The sequence below is a fragment of the Halichoeres trimaculatus genome, unplaced genomic scaffold, assembly GCF_033239565.1.
Source record: "Halichoeres trimaculatus isolate MK-OKI-2021-1 unplaced genomic scaffold, fHalTri1.1 fHalTri1_scaffold_9, whole genome shotgun sequence".
Taxonomy (NCBI): Eukaryota; Metazoa; Chordata; class Actinopteri; order Labriformes; family Labridae; genus Halichoeres; species Halichoeres trimaculatus.
Window position 1 is genome coordinate 25,373,271 of NW_027437188.1, and position 19,961 is coordinate 25,393,231.

Consider the following 19,961-nt stretch of genomic DNA (forward strand, 5'->3'; position numbering starts at 1 on the left):
GTGGGGAATGTTGCTGGGTGGGAAGAAGGGTCACAAATGTGACTTTTTTTGTTTTGTTTTGGATTTGGATGTAGGAGAGAAGAATGCAGAATTACAGCAGCACTATCCTGTGACAAGAAGCTGATTTAAAGCTATAAGTGACTTACTGTACAACTTTAACTGAGAAAATAAGATTCTAACCACCTAAAAGTGTAATTTTGATGATAAAATATCAACAAACTTTTCTTTAATCAAATCATACGTATGTTTACCTGTCTAAATATTGAGGTTGATGAAAAGTGTGTACAAGAAGTGTATCTGAAATTAGAATTGACTGCCCCCTCTGTGTTGCTGCCTGTTATTAAGACACACATTAGATTCTCTACTGCGGCCTTTTAACACAGCACATCGCATGTTCTCACTGTGCTCTCACGTTGATTACCTCGGGGTGTTTGGGTTTTCCATCCAGGTTGTGAGTGAAGACTAAACCTGCCAACAGGTTAAAGCATGAGCGTGAATGATTGCCTGTCAGCCTGCATTAGCCCTGAGAGGGACTGCTGACCTGTTCACTGTTTGTTACCTGCAGCAGACTCCCACAAAATAAAACACAAAGAAGGGATGTACAGCTGCTGACCAAAGACAGAGGGACAGCACATTGTTGCTTTCAGTGTTTGCCACTAGATGGCACAGGAGAACCAATAAATCAAAACTCTTTAAAATCCTCATTTTTCAGCCTGTTTCCTCTATATTTTAAAAGGACTGTAAAGAGCCAGTCCAGTCAAGCAGAAACAGGTTGTCAAGGCTGGGATAATCTTCGTCACCCTTGACACCCAGTTAACAGTACCTCCACCACCTGCAACAATGGACACATTCAAAAAGAAAACAGGGAGTGTTTCCTTCAGAAAGATAGCTGCCCAAAGTGACACAAATCAGAGATACGAAGAAATCCACCACATGCGCATTTCTCAAACCAAGATTAGATATGTCATCATTTCCGCACAGGTGTTGGCAGAGTGGTGTGTCTGTAACATTTTCTGCTGAAGAAATTTCCAGAATGTCCCTGACCTGCAGGAATCGCAGCTCATGGAAAAAGAACGAGGGGCTGCGGAGGCCTCGTCATGCAAGCTGTGCAGATTCATAACGGTGCTTCTTTCACACTTAAGGAATCAATTATTCACACACAGCGGTGACATCTTATTTCTAATGTAGAAGTCTCTAACATTTACACACCTTTCACACGCACACACTCACCGCACAAACATAAATGTAATATGATGAAAGAGGGACAGGGTTCAGAGAAGGGACTAACAATCTGGACAGGACTGGGGTGCCACTTTGAAGCAGGAAATTTTATCTCCTTTTACATAAATCCATTAATCCAACATCAGTAATAATGGTAGAATTATAATAGTAGAAAAAAATAGTTCCATGTTGTATTACTGGACACAAAAGCTACTGGTAAAATGGAAAGTGCCTTTGTAAAGTTCTTATTAGAAGTGTCTCGATCTGATTTTTCAGTTTTTGATAACTGCCTACCCGGAGTCCTGATCCTATATTTGAGTGTGCCTGGATGACGGTTCCTGAGCATTGTATCAAATTAGTAGTAGCCTAACTGTACTGCCACCACCTCGCAAAACACTCACACTATATTCACATGTAGCTGTTGGACTGTTTTAACTTTCTGATGTGAAATATTACCACACAACTGACAATTAAGCCAAAGAGTTGCTAATGTTAACATAAAAGACTGCTCTGTGTTGGATATTTGCACCTTTTTATACTGTATGTCCCAGGATAGTTACTGTAGAATGCTGTAAAGCTGATGTTATTGCTATAAAGTGGTTGTGCACGTGTACTCTGTAATAAAGCTGTGTGACTGTTGTCCACACCAGTATGCCATATGTTATTTAATTATTTTGTTATCTCATTTTTATTGTTTTTTTATACTGATGCATTCGTTTTGGCAGTAAATTGTGGTCAATGATGGCCAGCGCGAATGATCAGTTCAGTAGACTGGCTAAAATCAGCTATTCCCAGATTGGTTTTGCTTTAAGAGAAACCTTTGTTTAAGAGCACTTCCTCTCAATATGAATAAACCAACACTGATTTTCAAAAAAAAAAAAAAAAGGAGTTTAAATGAGAAAAAAAAAATGTAAAAGTGTTTAAACATTTTTTTTTCAGCACTGCAAATATTACTATAATGCCCATGTTGTGTGTTTAGTTTGGGATAAAACACCTGGCATTAACATCAGCCTCAGCTGTATTTCTCACCACATATATTACATATACATACTGTACAAGTTTGCATGCTGAATGTAGTGTTCTACCTCTCGAATGACTTTAAAGTTTGGGCATGTCTTTGGAATGTCTCCTTACAAACTACAAAAAAGGACAAAAAAAAAGTGTAAATAACCGATACTTAAATTTGACTTAGTTTAACTATAGTTTTAAAAAGACAAATTTTCCAAAAACACGTGAAACATTTTAAAAGTCTTTCCCCATCCCTGTGATACAATATGTACATTTCCAAAACCAGTTGAAATTGTATCCTCATTTTTATCTCCAATAAAACTATTCTTCAACATTTTAAACTTATGAAGCATATCCCAATTATGCAATCCTCTGTATACATTTAAAAATTTTAAGTGCATTAATGAGCACAATGCATTAGTCAGCAGAAAATTTGGAGAAGGGTTATTTTATAAAAGAAAAGGCAAAACAGCAGAGGAGAACTGGACAGACAGCAACATAAATAAGTCAGGGGTATTACTTCCTGTCAGACACTAACTCTTTTTGAAGCAGGTGTTTCAAAAAAGGGACTAAATCAGAACACCTGCATGTCTGTTTTAATGTATTTACATAAGAGTTTCATGCGTGTTTGAGTGTGAACCGATGTGCACGAAGAGGTGCAGGAAAGGCTCTCCGAAAACACACTGAGCTTCATATAATGAAATAAATCCATTATAATCCATTAAGAATACAGCACATCGACCCACCTGCATTAATATTTCACCTGACGACCCATTTATCGTGAGTCAGACTTACATTACAATGTAAAATCCCAAAGAAGCTCTTGTTCTGTTGTATAAGTGGCTGCAGAGTGTGTTCCTGAGAGACTTTTACCTGCAATGCTTCAGTCTGCCCTGAATAAGACTTGGTAATATTTCAGGTAATGCATGATGATTGGGTTGACGTTACATTTATTCAGCACTAAGTGTACTGGAGAGTTGTCCTGGCTGAACTTTAATATAGTAATGTTCGCACATAAAATCAGATGTAATGTTTGCCTGTGAAATGCTTATTCTAGAGCCGTTTTAAGAAATTTTAAAGGATAGGAATTTTACGGTTATTACATGGCTCCCAGGCAACACAAGAAGTAGTTGTTGTACTTCGTTTTGTTTTGTTTTTTTCATGTGTTTTGTAAGGTTTAACATGTAGCTCAAGTAAATTCAGGGGAATAAAAATCAACACAGTAGCAAAATATGGTGTTGAAAGGTGCCATTAAGTATTAACTAGTCCTTGGAGTTTTATTCATTCATGACAAGAATGTTACACCACAGGGAGTGCTGTTGTACTTAATATCAGAACTGCTTTACGCCCAAAGGCTAAGCCACAGGCTGAGTGTAGAAGATAAACACAGTATGCTAATATTTAGTACAACATCCCAACCTCTGGTGAGATGGTGTTTTTTTATGCTTCACTCATGTTGACCTATCTACAGAAGCTTATATGGAGTTGGACTGTTTTCCTGATTCACAGCCATGTTGATAATGTTTATAACATCACTGCCTCATGTGGGACTGTATTAACAGACTAAAAGCTGGTTAGCTGAAGTTAAGATCTAAACAGGCTTTCTTCTTCATTTTTTGATGACACGCCTTGTGTTTTATGTGTTTTCCCTTGAGACGAAAAGATGAAGGACAGCAACTGTCTGCGAACAGAACTACCAATTTCACTGAGTTGAATATTTTAATTGAAGGTTTTTGATCAATGCAAAAAAAATATTCAGAATTGGTTAAGTTTTGAATGTGACTTGCCCTTAGTATACTTAGTTTAGAGTACAAACTTGGGTAAGTGTTGCAAATAAGGCTACTTAAGCCAGAGCTAGAAAAATTGGACACCTCAGCACCAGAAAGTTTCCTTTATTATAAACTCAATGTAATTGATTTGACCTAAATATTTTTGTTATAAGTTTCTTTCTTCTTTCTTTCAACTATTCACCTGATGTGATGTCACCCTCTTCCTCTCCTTCAAATGACCCTCCTCTTTTCACCTTGACACTTTTATTTTAACGTTGAATTTCCAATCACAGCATCGTCACTGTTTATCATTATTAAATGTTTATCTTGCAAGAAAAAAATATTTTTGACATATAGTCTTTTGCATTTCATTCAGAGTTTTTTCATTGAGTTTTTTTTTTTTTTTTTTTTTTTTTTTTTTTTTAAATTAAAGTCTATGTAGTCCCATTTCTCTTTGGCATTATTTAGTTAACTTGTTAAGATTGGTAGTTTGGTCGTTTTTGTATTTCTTTCTTTCTTTCTTTCTTTCTTTCTTTCTTTCTTTCTTTCTTTCTTTCTTTCTTTTTTATTTTCAATGTTTTTCTTTTTTTTTCTTTTTTTAATTTTCAATTATTTATTTTATTTTTATTTCATTTATTTATTTATTTATTTATTTATTTATTTATTTATTTATTTTTTTTTTTTTTTTTGGGGGGGGGGGGTCTCTGTATAAATCTAAACAGGGGTTTATGAAATTATGTCAAAAATCAATGAGTAATTAATTTCACATCTAAAATAAATGTACAGTTGCCATAAAAAGCAAGCAAAATTGAGAACGTAAGAGTCAACGACTCGGGAAACAGCATCTAGATGCTAAAAATGACGTTAAGATGCCGCTTTACTTGATGTTATTAGATCTGTGTCATCTTGAAGTGGCCAAAAACGTCGTCATGTTGACTCAACCCTGCGAACAAAGGTCAGAGGCTCACTGATGAGCTGCAGTTGGGCTTTCGTTGCCAGGGGGCGTCACCGAGCAGCTCCGGTCAGGTGAATAAGCTCCCAAAGCTCACTATACTCTTACTGTGTGAGCTGGAGGAGCAGCAGCGACTTACACTCAAGCTGCATCAAGTGAAGTAGGTTGGATTTAACGCAGATAGTAACCCTGAATGCATTTATTTCGTGTTTCTGTCGCTTCGTGTGGTTTGTGAAGTACGGGCGCGCGGTGCTCTCTGCCATGCCAGCCTCTGTTCGTAGGCGGGATGGGAAGAGGAGAGGGGGCTCTGACCACAGACGTTTCCCCGCTCGTGTCTGTTAATTGCTACCTGAAGACTATCGAGAAGCAGTCGAGGAGCGAAGAAGAGGGTGTTTGTTGACAACTTCAGAGAAGCACCTGCTTGCCAGTGGATGTTGCGCAATGGAGAGAAGGACAAGACTTCGAGCTGTGCTGATGTTAATATGGATCTCTCAAGGTAAGCTAATTAATGCACGAGGAGGGCATTAAGTCGCGTGCTGCCATAAGTGGATCAAAGAAGAGTTCAGCGGCAGTTTGTTAGTGTAGGAGAAAGTGATAAATACGCGCTTTTAACGACCTTTGGGAAGGGAAATTTAGTTTTCTTGAAAAATTACACATTATCATAACTTTCAAAGTCTAATTCTGCCCTCAAACGCTCATTTTTACCAGTTCTGAGAGAGGGAAAATCACATTTTCTCTATCTGTTTCGGAGAGCTATTGTGATCTTTAATGTGAAGAATTAAGGCTGACATCAAAAACACTACAGATGAAGTCCTTACTCTGGAGCTGTATAACCTTTGACACCTCAGTGGTGAAACCCTGCATATCTAGTAAGATTCTTCTCTCCGACTCACCTTTGGCAGTAATATATGAAAAGCCTTTTATTTCCACCTTCTCTTCAATTCTGAATTCTGCAAGAATAAGCTTTTGACAGTTCATGAAAAATGTAATTTTCATTTCTTAAACTGCTGATGTCTTTCTTTTCAAACCAAAGGTCCCTTTTTAAGCACAGAGGAGAGTACTCCTGGCTCCAGTCTTAAGAGGGCATAATGTTGTTGCATGCCTGAATGCTTTGGAATGAATTTTAAGGAAGTCAAATGTTGCATCCCCCCTCCTTCTTTAGATAGTTATTGTCCCATGTGAGGTTAAAAATAACATAAAGGCTACCTGAAGGAAAAAGATGTCTTTTCATTTGGAAATCCCACACTTTGGATGTGGGTCACATCACACAAGGAGCATAACAGTCTGGACCCTGCTTTGATTTTTCACTGGTGCATGTAACACATCAGTGATGACACATATTTCTGCAGGTTTTTAAAAGATAGACATGACTCTTCAAATGTTTTTCTTGGCTCTCAGTTAATAATATTCAGATATAAAGACAGTTTTTGTCTTTTAATCATCACTTTGAACAGTGAGAGTTTCATTTACTGCCAAGACAGAGTAGTTTTCCAGCTGGATGCTATTACTTCACATAATCACAAACAAACCCATGAGTCTTGACAAGATGCGTTAAATCGTATTAATTTGCCTCTTTATATCATCGCATACGCTGCATCTTTCAGACTCTACTCGAAGAAGCCCTTTAGGCTCCTCTGACTTGGCCACTCTTGTTCCTGTCAACTCCACTGCAGCATCATTTCTTACCAGATGTTGGCTTTCTTCCAGTGTTGAAATCAGAGATTGTTACAGCGCGTGTCTTTTGTGTCAAGATTTGTTTGGTTCAAACTTGGGTTTGCTGTGGAGCAGTGCTGAAAAAGGAAAAAAAAAGTGACATGAGATCCATCTCCTCTTTTCTTTGGGAACACTGAAACGGCTGAAACAGAATACATGCTGGATTTTAACAATGCAGAGGACAGCTGCCTTAAAATTCTGGTGTTTTTCTTTTTAGGGCTTCTGCATGGCGTGGCGTGACACATGTGCTGTCCTTTTATTTGGTGCGGCTGCTAAATGGGATGAAACAAATGAATGAATTCAGTTTGCGGCTCACCGGCGAGCACTTCAGCCCTGTCTGTTTCTCTGATCGAACGGATCTCTTCATTTGCATGATGGATTTCTTCCCACATTTCTGACAGCGGCTAAGCTTCTTGAAGAAAGGAAACCCCAATCCTGCTTGTCGGAAACTTTATAATTAGTGAATTGAGAGGCTGCAGCAGAGAACTGCAAACTGGTATTGAAGAACCAGAGCAGCTTGTTGGCTTTACATGAGAAGACCCGTAGCTAATTGGCTGCTAATAAATCTCTGAATACTTAGCTCCATTCAGGATCCGTTCATTATTTATGATCTGGGACAGATGCTGAGCACTCTTCAGAGTTTCATTTCCACTGACGTGGATAAATCACACTTTATTTCTACCATCCACTGTGACGTGGTGCTGCTGTTCATCAGATATCCCTTACTGCCCTGAAGACAGTGAAAGGGTGACTTTGCTCCCTGCAGTCTGAATGCACAGCTAGGTGAACATGCCAGCTCCCTCTTATAAAAATGCCTCTCTCTTTGGCACGGCTATTAAAATATTGTCATGTCCTCAGATGATTGTGTTCAGTGACAGCTGGTTTTTAAATGAAATGGGGCCTCTCCTGGCTCTGGTGTAAGCCCACGTTGAGCCAGCTATATCCCTTTTCACAAAAGAACTGAATGCTCAGGGTAATTCTGATCATGTACAGACTATTAACTAAACGAGAAATCAGTTGATCAGAGTCAGAAATTGAAACAGAAAGCCTTTCCAGCTGGGTGCTGAATGCAACCATCAGGGTAAAGCTTCCCTTTGGCAGCTTTCAGCTCTACCAAAGAGTGACAAGAAAGGGTCTCAGTCGCTGAGAGATCTGAAGGATATGTGGCATAAAAAAAAAACATGTCTGAGAGTGAATGTAGTCTCAGCTGAATCTATGTCTCTACCAAAAAGCATGTCAGGATTACATTCTGCAGCTTTAGGGGAGATTTTTTTTTCATTATTGTTATTATTACATAAATAACAGTTTCTTGCCCAGTCTCAGAGCCCTCTGGTTTGAGTTCCCAGACCCTTGTGATGGTTGTTAGCAACAACTTACCTCTGTCTTCATAAAAATGGCTCATTTGTTGCTGCTGAACATTGAGTACACACTGCTAGCAGTATTCAGCAGGGCTGTCACCTAAAATTTAGTTTGATATAATGAGAAGTAAAAAGTGTGTTTCTTAAAGGGATGTAGTTGATCCGTGATCTGATTGGTGCATATCACCTCCCACGGTTTGGCATCATGTGAACTGCAAAATCTACCCATCGTAGTGTGAAATATAGTTAAACTGCTGTCGTTACTATTCGACCTATTACTCCCATAATCTCAATGCACAGCGACCTTGAAGAAACAATGTACGTTGTGTTAACATCAAGTGCTCTAACTACTTGAATGTGCTGAAGGAGGCTTTGTTGGCTTGTTTGTCAGGGTAAGGTTGAAAATGAGCTGCAGCACTGACCGTCCTGGCTACTGGACTCAAAAGCCCAAAAAGCCTTTTGCATCATCTTAGTTTACAGTGTGAAAACACTTTGGTGTCCCTGGAAACAATGAAGAAAGAAAGGTAGAGGACAAAAATATCACCATTAAAGGTGATTATTTCTAATTGAGTCAAAATTTGAGTATTCCTTTAACTTTAGAAACAAGTAATCAGGTTCTCCCATTTTCTTTAAAAATTGTGCATCAGACCTCAATGCCTACAAGAGGATATTGTCTAAAGCTATTATCTTAATGGTAAAAAACGGCCAGCAATGAAAACAACATGCCAGTTCAAATGCATTTCATCACCAACTGCACAAGCGCTGTAACAAAGTTCAGTTGTTGTTACGTTTATTTGTCAAACTAAAAATACAAAATACTTATATATCTCACTTTTCATCATCATTAATGATGTGGTGCATGTAAGCTATCAGAGCTTTACAACTTTAGAAAAAATATTACCAAAATAAAACAAAGAAAATGCACGAATGCTCTAATACTGCAACATTACTCACAATGACGGCAACAACAAATACCCAAGTATTCTTCTCCGTCCTTTCTAGTCACTACCTGAATTACTAGTTTGCTAAAAGCATTATTAGCTTTGATAGTGTTGGCCGGAAATCCGGGTACTCTGTCTGTAAAAGCTGTAGCACTAGCCAGCTCTGTGGCTCTAGTTAATGGTTGCTGCTATCAGAATGTTTTTTGAATATCTGCAGATATGGAGTCTCGATCTAATACTAGGGTTTGCAAAGATAACAAAACTGTCACATATTTTTTCTTTTGTTTTGCAACGAACCTAATTGCAACTTCAACAGGATAACCAAATTTAAAAGTAAAGGACAAACATCTGTTGTAAGTTTGATCCCAAAATGTTAGAAACACCTCACATGCTGTTGCAGACTGAGCTGCACAGCTTCAATCAGGATGTGAAAAGTGTCATAACAGCAGGACATACCGTGGATAACAGAAATGGCAAAAAACCTCTGTCCTTGCTTCTTCTCTGAGCTTTTTCAGACGTTCTCTTTGTGGATATTTATCTGTTCTTTTAAGGCCCAAAAACAGTGGTGGTGTCTGGTTGTGCACATGTACTCTGTAATAAAGCTAAATGTGGCTGTTGTCCACATCAATGTATTATATGGTATTTTATTAATTTCTCAACAACTTCACTAGGTTGGGAGAGCTCATAGTGCTCGGTTATACTAATGCATTTGTGATCCACAATATACTGTACTCAATGACGGCCAATGTAAATGATTTGTTGAGAGGATCAGCGGAAATGCACTTCATCCATCAATTAGAAACTGCCAAAATCTGACCTGATCTGGAACTTGAGATCAAGACTGGGACATTCCTGATGAACACTTTAATACTCAACTACCCTGATGGAAACATGCATATGAAAGTTAGCATCTTGTATTGCAGCACAATGGGGCCAAATTTTCACCTAGATGGATCAAAATCACTTCTAAACCGGGATACAACCACTTGACTGAAGCATTGTCTAACCGGACTTTGCCTTGAGGACCAAAAACCAGGAGCACCAGCTCATCTATTGCTGTTAGGCACATTTAGCCAAACCTGCGATCCCCTGCTTAACTGAGTTGAACAAATTGTGTCAGTTTTGAGTTTCCATCTCTAGAAAAGTTTGAATTCAAAAGTCCATGTGGTATTGCAAAGACAAAGGCAGTGTATCAAGCATGGCCTTCAACCTGATGATGAACATCGCCCTGGTGTGTCAGTGATGAGTGCCAAGGCGTAAGACTGCTCAACAGCAGCATCTTACTGGCCCTTTCTGCGGGATTTGACATGGTAAAAGCTATTACCAAATCTGTTGAGATGTTTGTCACTGCCAACACCAGGACACACTCCTGTCTGGAAAACAAAGGGTTTAAAAAATGATTAAATTGCTTGAGCCACAGGGCAAAATCCCCCTGCACATCCCTGTTAGCAGGAAGTGCAAAGATGAGATCAGTGTTGTCTATAAATTATCTACGGTGTCCTCTGTTGACCCTAACGCAAAGGAGTTGACCTCTAGGGCAGCAGATTATTAAGTGACCATGACGACTTGCCACACAGCTACAACAGGGGGAATACTTTCAGTAAGTCTGGCACGAGTATAGGAAAGAACAGAAGCAGAGTGGCCCAGTAGCATTGGTGGGGTAGCTAAAGATTGAGGCTGTCACAATGTACAAAGATCAAGTTTGAAATGACTTTAAATGACACATCACATTTCTGGATGGTTTCAGAGGCTTGTTTCTCTGTCTGCCCTTGAATTTGAAGAGGTCACTGTGGCTCATGTATGGATTTTTCCAAACATGCTTGATTGAATGCTTCAAGAGAATGCCCAGAACAAAGTGAACGCAGGGATTTAAAATTGGAGTGTTGCCAAAATTGGGTTGCTTCAAACATGGGCAGAAATTGGAAAAGTGTCTCATCTGTGAAACAAAGTTTTGGACTTTAGCCACCACCATCCGAGAAAGTGGGAACCTACAATACTCCAGTGACTGGTGATCCTTTGGCATTGCTCAAAATGACGTTTTCAGTACTCTCACATTGGAATGAGGCAAAGACACTTCTTTTCTCTTTGGCACCTCAGTTCAGAGCAAGATAAAGTTCTGTGCAGCGGGGTACAGTGACTGCAAAGAGGCTTACCCCCTCCCCAAACAATGTGGACTTCCTCATCTTTTGAAAAAAGATTTCTAAGCTCAGTGCCGCTTTGCTTTCCTTCTCTTTGTGCTTCTTTGGTGATGTGAACAGGGTTGTCTTTATATTCACAGCCTGTTTAAAAGAAGAGTTGCACTCTACATCTTGAACTTGAATTTAAAAATAATGCTTTCAACATTTCATGTATATTATGATATTTTCTATCAGACATTAGACTTTTGAGTTTTCTTTTTTCATACGGACAAAAACTCCTTTCCTAATGTCTTTCTGAATAGATTGTACTGTAGAACTTTATTGAACAGATAATATTTTTGAATTGAAGGGTACAGAGCAAGGTTATTAAAGTAAATGAAAACTACCAAAATAACTAAAATAAGAGGTGAAAAGTGTTTTGATAGCCAAAATGTAAATAAAACTGAAGCTTTGATAACATTAATGCACTTATAAACTCTTCTGTTAGTTTAAAAATGAACTAAAATAAACAAAAATTACTGAGGAAATGTCTTAAGTTTTGGTATTTATTTGTGTACCCTTCCACCCAATGGCCATACAGAATAACACGGGGTGACACGTAATTGTTGTTTTTCTGTGCTAAGGTGAATGCAATTTTTTAAGTAGTATAATGTTTTGAGCTTTTATGAAACAATTTTTATCCCAAGTCTAAAACTAATACTGTCACTTATAAAAACTGAACTGAAACTATGTATTTTCAAAAATAAAAACCAAGCTGAACTAAACTAGAAATTGATTAAAACTAATCTGGAGTTCAAAACAAACAAAAACTAAAACTAAACCAAAATGCAAAACTATAACCACCGTTGTTATATTTTGTGATCATAGAGTTGGATAGTTGCAGGATGACTCACAATATAGAAGCAATACTATAAAACACTCTACTACAAGATGTGATACAATAACTAGCCCACACCAGAGAGAATGTAATACAGCAACTCTGTGATACTTAATAAACAGACAGAAAATTATAAAGTGAGCATAGCAATTGTTTAGGCAGGCCACAAAGTCGAGGGGCCTCATTTGCCAACAGTGCATTAACCCAAATATCTGCTTTAACTGGGGTACTAACATTATAAGCACAATCTAGGATTTTATCAATATATTCTTACTTTAATTTATTCTTACACTGCGAACAAAAACTGAAGTTCCTGGAGACAACCAACTTTCTCAGAAAATGTAAACACATACTCTTTAAGCTGAATGCATGACATAAAAGAAAAAAGCCTTTAGTAGAATTCAACGATAAAAACTGTGTATTGACTAAATGTATTAAATAGCCATGAAAATGACCCCTTTGCATCATTATCATACTTAAGATTTTGGATCTTGAATTTAATACTTAGTTTGCATTTAAAAGTACAACAATGTTTGTATTAGAATATCAAGTTTTCTAATTATTCTGATCCACTAATGTATGTAAGGTGGTCAGAACAAAATTGGCTGGTACGCACTGTCATGAATTAGATAGTGATTTTGCTTTAGCACTTATTTTATGCAAAGAGTAAAAACATTTCTACATGTTTACAAGTGAATGAGGCCCAAAGTTTGCCCACAGAACATCAGCTGCTCTTAACACCACCAGCTTCTATCAGCTGACTGCTCAGTTGGTTTCACCTCATCAAATTGGCAAAAAGCAAAATATGTGCTCTATTTAAACTGCTTCACCACTTTATAACCGCTTCTCCTTTTACACAGTGTCTGATGCTCACTCCATTCTGTGACTCTGATGGTCTTAGCTGCTGTTCTCCTTGCCTTAGCTTTTCATGTACATGAAAGAGAGGGGAGGTGTACTCTACCCACCTCAAGCTTTGCCATTCCAGGTAGGCAAGTGGGAGAATGAAGAGCTCCCAGTACAAAGCCGAAAACAACTTAGTGCATCCAAATAATGAATTATATAGATAGGAGTGATCCTAGCTGAGAATGAAATGATGCTCAGGATGCGGTATATTTTAACTCATGTTCCTGCTGTGTGGGTGCTCCCAGTGTCCCCCCACATACAGGTTAACTGGTGGCGCTAAACTGCCTGTAGGTGTGAATGTGACTATAATTGGGTCATCACTCTTTATGTGGCCTTCCTGTGATTGACTGCTGGCCTGTCCAGGCTGTACCTCACCTCTTGCCCAGTACCTGGAGAAGCTGGGTAAGTGAAAACTTCAACAAGGACATGACTGGAAAAAAAAGGGTGCCACAAATTGCAAAAGAAAAGACAAAAGTTGAAATGTCTCAACAAGTCATCTTTTGGTGATTGTCACTTACATTCTGACTGAGTATGAATTAGTGAATTAGTAAGACTCTCAAAAGAAAAACTGATCAAGTGTCATCATCCATGTGTTGGTCTGATGATGTTTGTAGAAGAGAAAAGCTTACTTGTTCACCCAAGCTGTACCCTCATCTTACAGAGGCGTGTTTGTTCTTTGCTCTTGTGATAAAATCTTATTTTGTCATAACCTCTGGCAAGAAGGTCATGTGTTCGGTGTCTTCTGCGTTTAAGCAGATTCTCGGAAAAAGTACTCGCTGGCTTTTTGTATAACATGGATGAAGGAAGAAGCTAAACTGGAAAGAGATTCATGTAATCTGATCCAAGAACAAGCAGTCATAAAGGCTAGTGTTGGTTAGCCGAAGCCTCTCTCTTTTACATACCCCGAACGCTGTTTTATAGTTTCAGTTGGGTTTTGAAAAGTTGGTCAAATTATTTTTTTCAAAGTTTAAAAACTTAAGAAAGTGTTTATTAGAAGTATTTTCCAGAGAAAGTGCAAATTTCTCGCCGCCTACAAGTTAACACATACACTGCTCTTTCTTGTTAGCAGAACAGTCTGTTGCAGAGAAAACAACCTGATGCTGTACATTCTCTGAGTCACTTTTTTTAACTGGATTTATCCTCTCTGACTCAGTCTTCTGGTTTGTCACAGCTTTCCTGAGCGCCTCCATTTGTTAGCTTATGCGCACCTTTGTGTGGGTGTTCAACAAAGGGAATCTAAAAGTCCACAGTCCACATAATGTGGCACCAAGGACCCCTGCAGAGCAAGCACACGCTGATTGGAGGCAGAAATAAAGTGTTACCTTAAAGACTCTCTCATGTAAAACTGGGTCAAATTAATTGGCTGGCGTTGGATACACAATAAAGCGGACAGCGATGCTCAGATTTGATGTTGCTGCATACACCAGCTGCTGCGTGTCGGACTTCACTCTGCGTTGGAAGCAGACGTGGAGGGTGACAGGTGCTGATTGGAGCTTTGCGTGCGGTCTCATTGAGCTGCTGTGACTTTGAGTTAGTAGATCTGACAATGTGCATGTGCTGACTGATCTTTGACGGATTTGTAACTAAGTTAACACCAACCCAGCACTGAGGATCACATCTCTCCTTCCTCTGTCTACCCCTTGTTATTTTGACAAAAATAATATAATTCTACCTTTCTGAGCAGTCAGCAGCTTGTTTTTTCCTCTCTCTTGCTTTAAAGGTAATGTAATTATATTTCAGCTGATGCACATTAAATAAATGTTCCCCCCACTTCAGACAGAAAAATATACTCCACGTTGTTAGCCATTATGTCCGCCAAAACCCATCAGCATTTCTTCCGCTGAATGTCTCACTTTGATGTTTTCAACTTAGCCGTTCAGCCACAGCGCACTTTAACAATCCAATAACACTAGTCGTCATGCTTATTCTGAACACGAGAAGCTCTGACTGGATGGAAAATGTGTAATTGGAGGAGCATCACCACCTGAATTCATGACAGCCCGAATTCATGAAAGTCTTTTGGTTCATTTTTCAAAATAAAAGACAATAGACCAGTAATTGTAAGAGAAGGCCCATTCAAGCTGAAATACTGTCAGTGATTGTTTTTAATGTTTTAGTCTTCAATAATTTCCAGTAGATCGATAAGTGGACAATCTATCCTCTTGGACTCAGAACAACACAAACAGAGGTATCCTCTGGTCATTGTGACTTAATGAAAACACTCTGGTGATGAAGACACAACATAGCCAGCACATAAAGGAGACACAAATAGACGGAGACAGGAGAGGTGGAGCAACAGCTGTGATCTGAGAGGAGGTGTGTGAAGGGGCTGAAAGTGGCCAAATAAAAGAATTGGTTTTTAAATTAACCCTTCGTACAAAGCCTACTTCTAATAACTGTAATAATCAACCCAACAGAAATAGGTGAATGCAGATTGAGCAAGTGTACCAGAGAAAAACATTATCAATAAACAGGGTTTAACACATTAAGAAAAAACACATGAAAACCATTCAGCATCATGAAGTGCTCTAATTCACTCTTTCTCTGTAAGTTTCCTACGCTTCACTGTTTTGAACAACAAACAACCAGTTAAACCCTTTTTTTTCTGGCCAGGAATGAAAGTAAATCACAGTAATCTTGCAATTAAGAAACAGTATATTTGAAAATTCCTTGAAAACAGCAATGATTCAACTAGCTTTAAATATAAACTTTTTTTTAATACTTTTATTCTGCATTTTTAAAAGCGTACACAGGATAAACCTAAATTATGTTGATCTGAATAACCTTGGCATTACAGCTGAAGAGTACAATTATACTTTCCCGTAAAATACAAGTATAGGGGTACATACACAAACAAGAGTTCATCAAACAAGAAAGATTTTTGTACAGGTAATACACCAGTTAAACTTCATAATTAAGGTAAATCCTCAGCAAAAACAAAACTAAACAGACAAACAAACAAAACACTGGACAAAGAGAAAAAACAAACAAAAAAAAAAGGGAAAAAAAGAAGAACAAATATGAAACAAAAAGTAACAGAACATAAAACAAATAGAGCAGTACTGGCAATATGCATCTTCTTTTAAGATTTTCCCTCTATTTCAACCCACGTTTTTCAAGTATTATTACAATTGCATTAGTTAATTTTTCTTCTTCCATCGAAAACTCGAATTGAGTTGCGATAAATATAAACTTTTGGTTAATGCTTTATGACCTACCATACCAAGTCTGCCAGAGCATAACTTTACATTTTGACACACTGTTGAGTTGTTTTTTTGCATAAAACTTTTGCTTTACATCAGTACAACCCTTATATCTCCAACATTAGTAAGTGCCAACCTGTGTCCAGGCTATCTTAATTAATACACCAGGTCGTGGTTGAATAAATTTGTCAAACACTATGTAGAGTTTATTTTGATTAATAACCAAGGCCTGTTAAATGAATCTTTTAGTTGATTGGAAGCACTTCCCAGTTGAATATTGCAACATCTCAGCTGTAGGTTATCATAATGCCATGATTGAAAAAGGAAACATAAAAGCAAGAACCCTAAAAAAACAACTAGTTAACCACAAAACAACTCAGTAAACATTAACCAAGAGGAAAGCTAAAACTTACTTTCTGCTGACGTTTTACTGAAAATCCAATAAAATCCACTAGGAAGACACACATAAGAAACTCGAGGAGGAAACTCAAATGAGACTTTATAGACTCCCAAGGTAATCACCACAGGTGTGACACAAGACACAGGTGAAACTAATTAGAGTGATCAACCAGGAGAGAGCACACAGGGGCAGGAAGTAAGACTAACGCAGACACAAAGGGATTACAAATTTCAGAATAAAACAGTAAAACACTAAAGGCTGTGAAATAAATACGAAAGGAACACAAAGGGTGAAACACACACAAAATGGCAACTTAAAAACGCAACATGAAAATCAGAAAACAAAGCCAGAGTCATAATGAATGGAAAAATACAGCCTGATCTACAGAATAAAACAGCAAAATGACCAAGACACAAAATAGGAAAATACAAGCAAAACCAAATCAACTCATGACACAGAGCGTGCAAATATCTTTCTTCCCTGTCTTGTTCCTAAATACACACAATGAACATCTCTGTCTGCAGACACCAGATCTAAAGCTCCAGAAAAAAAAAAATTAGAGTGCCATCTTTGATTTTTTTCCTCCCAAATCAGCATCTCAGCATGCAAGCCGTCTGTTAAATCTCAGCACAGGCGCGTCTTTTTACTGATTTGGTGATGACCTGACAAGTCGGTGTACAAAGCTGAGCTGCTTGGGTTTTTTTATTTATTTTTTTATTTTGGTGTCAGGAGTGGCAGACGCAACAGCATGCAACAGGAATGTGAAAGACTGGTAGGGAACGAAGACACACGAAAGCTGTGAGAAAAACATTCTGATTGTAAAAAATGAATCAGAGCTTCACATTTGTCATGCTAACCAAAACTTACAATAAACTTATTGATGAAATATTAAAGATCCATCTGGCAGATACACTTCCAAGCAAAACAGAATCTTGTGTTAAGTTTAGGTAGATATTTATAGCTATGGAGAGGTCAATGACTCTGGTGTTCACTGTTGCTCTACAGGAGCCCTCATTAGTCAACTGAGCTGTCAATCAAGAGGACGTATCCGCTCTTTTAAAATCAAATAACAAACTCCTCTGAAAAAATTACCACTTTGACATAAATCAGTATAATGAGAGGAAACTGTAATGACTGAAACAAGGTTTCAGCAAATTTATTATCATCAGAAAGATTCGGGGCACCGTTATAGCCGAGCAGTTTTACACCCCATTAGGTTAAACCTTGCGTCTGGTCTTTGTTACAATCCAACCTGCGACCTCTCACTCCTCACTCTTACCTGTATATATATATATATATATATATATATATATATATATATATATATATATATATATATATATATATATATATATATATATATAAATATATATATATATAAGTAAAAAATCAAACAAACAGGAGTTATTACCCATACTAGTCAACAGAGGGAGCTCTAAATCTTTTAGCTTCCCAGTCAGGAAACATTTATGGCATACTAATTGGAACACAGTTTATGACTTTGACACATTTTAACTCTTATTGCTGACACACTTTGGAAAGCTTTGACTTACCTTTCAAATTTTGGCTCAAACAAACTAAGTATATGAAATAAAACAGCAAGAAACAAATCTACAATTTACGGAAGTTATAACAAATATGAGGAGTGTTTTAAAAAGTAATCGTCAAGAAACAGTAATTCTCAGTATATTTGTGAAAAGATTGATACATTTACTTTCCTTAAATACATAAATTATTATCACTTTGAAAATAACATTTTCCTCTATACATCTTTTTACTTTATATTTGATGGTACAAGATAAATTTATGAGAGGGGGCAGAGAGGATCAGCTGTGACTCAATGAGTCACTCCATTCATTAGCCTTTCCCGGCCTGTCCATGCACTGGGCAAGAGATGATGTGCTGCCTGGACCAGCCACCAGTCAATCACAGGAAGGCCACGTGAAGAGTGATGACCCAATTACAGCCACATTCACACCTACGGACAGTTAACCTGGAAGTGGGAGGACACCGGAAGCACCCACACAGCGAGAATAACATTAGCAGTGTTACCGCAGTGTGTAGGACATGAGGAGCGTATGTGTGTTCTCTGTTTGTTGATTGAATCCAGATTTTAACCGGGTTTAGCTTTGGATGTGGTTAACTATAGACTGGAGCTGCGGTTTGGCGAAGCTGCTGGTGCTGGCACATGAATGTGTCACCTGTCGTCACCTCTTGAACCCACGCTCTGTCTTCATGCAGCTAATGATGCGACCTCCAGTGACCAGTCCATTTTGTCCACCACAGAGACAAGAACATCAGAGCACATTTCAGTCTTCCCACTCTGCCAATTAGACTGTCCTTTTTGCGTTTTAGCCGTACAGCTTCTGAATCTCCGACGTTCTGCAAAGCTTCTAAATGAGCCGTGTTGCATTTGTGCATTTGTGTGTCCCCCGCTGATCGTACGCCATAAATGATGCATCTCAGAGGAGTGTGTCATTTAAACCCCAGGCGTGGGCGAGTACCGTGATCATTCGGACCAGGTGCACCCTGGGAAAATGGCACACACTAATGAGGAGCAATCCCTCTTTAAATGAGACCTTTGCTCTTGGTTTGAAACCAGCGTGTGAACTTTAGAGATCAGTCTTTAACACACACATGCACAATGTGCTAACCATCGTCTCTGGTGACATTTGATTTGCCAGGAGGCATTTGTCTTGGGATTTGAGACAAAGAAATCCTATTAAAGCTGCTGTACGTGGCGCGAAAGAGCGGTGTTAGTACGCTGAAATTAATTTCCAGGCAATTTCTGCAATTCATCACAATTATGCCGCTCTTCTAGCTGAAAAGCAGCGACAAAAGTGTAATTGCAAGAGGTTTTAACTCTTGCTCTTGCTGTTTCATCAGCATTTTGAAATATTTGCTTTTATTCCGAAAGGAAGATTGATTTTCAAGGGTAAAATGCGTAAAAACTGCTGGTGTGTGGAAAAAAAATAGCTTTCTTCTTTTGACTTTGTAGTGCAGGTAGGAGCTGGGCTGTCGGGTGGCAGCAGATGAGTTTCACACTAAGACGCGTGGAGATTATGGTCCTGCCTGGCTCTCATAGTAAAGCAATAAGGGGAGGGGATTTTTTTCCTCCTGTGGTGTCATTGGGTTGGATGGGTTTTCCACCGTGCTGTTCTAGTGATAGGTTAGTTTTAAAATGGTGGGTGATGGCCCCGTGAAAGGATAGAAGTGGTGTGTTTTGAGGCAGCATGGTGTGGTCTGAGCAGCAAGGGGAGATTAGTATTCATTGAGGAGCGAGAGGCATCCCTGCTCCTTTCTCCTGTTGCTCGACTGTCTCGCCAGATGGAGGGGAGGGTTTTTGCAGCCAGATTAATGCTGTCATCTGAGGTGTAACCTGGCCTTACAGGCTTCAGGCGTGGTTATGGGAGGCTAAAGAAGGTCCTTCATGTCAATCCTGCTGCTGAAGCAACTGAGTCTGACGGGCTTCTGTTAT

General features: G+C 38.5%; 1 protein-coding gene across 2 annotated transcripts in view; it reads left to right on the forward strand.

Moving 5' to 3' along the window:
* Positions 1-5,068: 5,068 nt before the first annotated feature.
* The window catches only part of esamb (endothelial cell adhesion molecule b), a 60,763-nt gene continuing 45,870 nt past the window's right edge, over positions 5,069-19,961 (forward strand). The window contains exons 1-2 of one of the 2 annotated variants that reach the window (XM_074679068.1): positions 5,069-5,110; positions 5,219-5,446. In XM_074679068.1, the coding sequence (XP_074535169.1) occupies positions 5,392-5,446 (55 nt within the window). In that variant the 5' untranslated portion in view covers positions 5,069-5,110; positions 5,219-5,391. Of the gene's footprint in view, positions 5,447-19,961 lie in introns of both variants that reach the window. The other variant, XM_074679066.1, reaches the window with a different exon arrangement.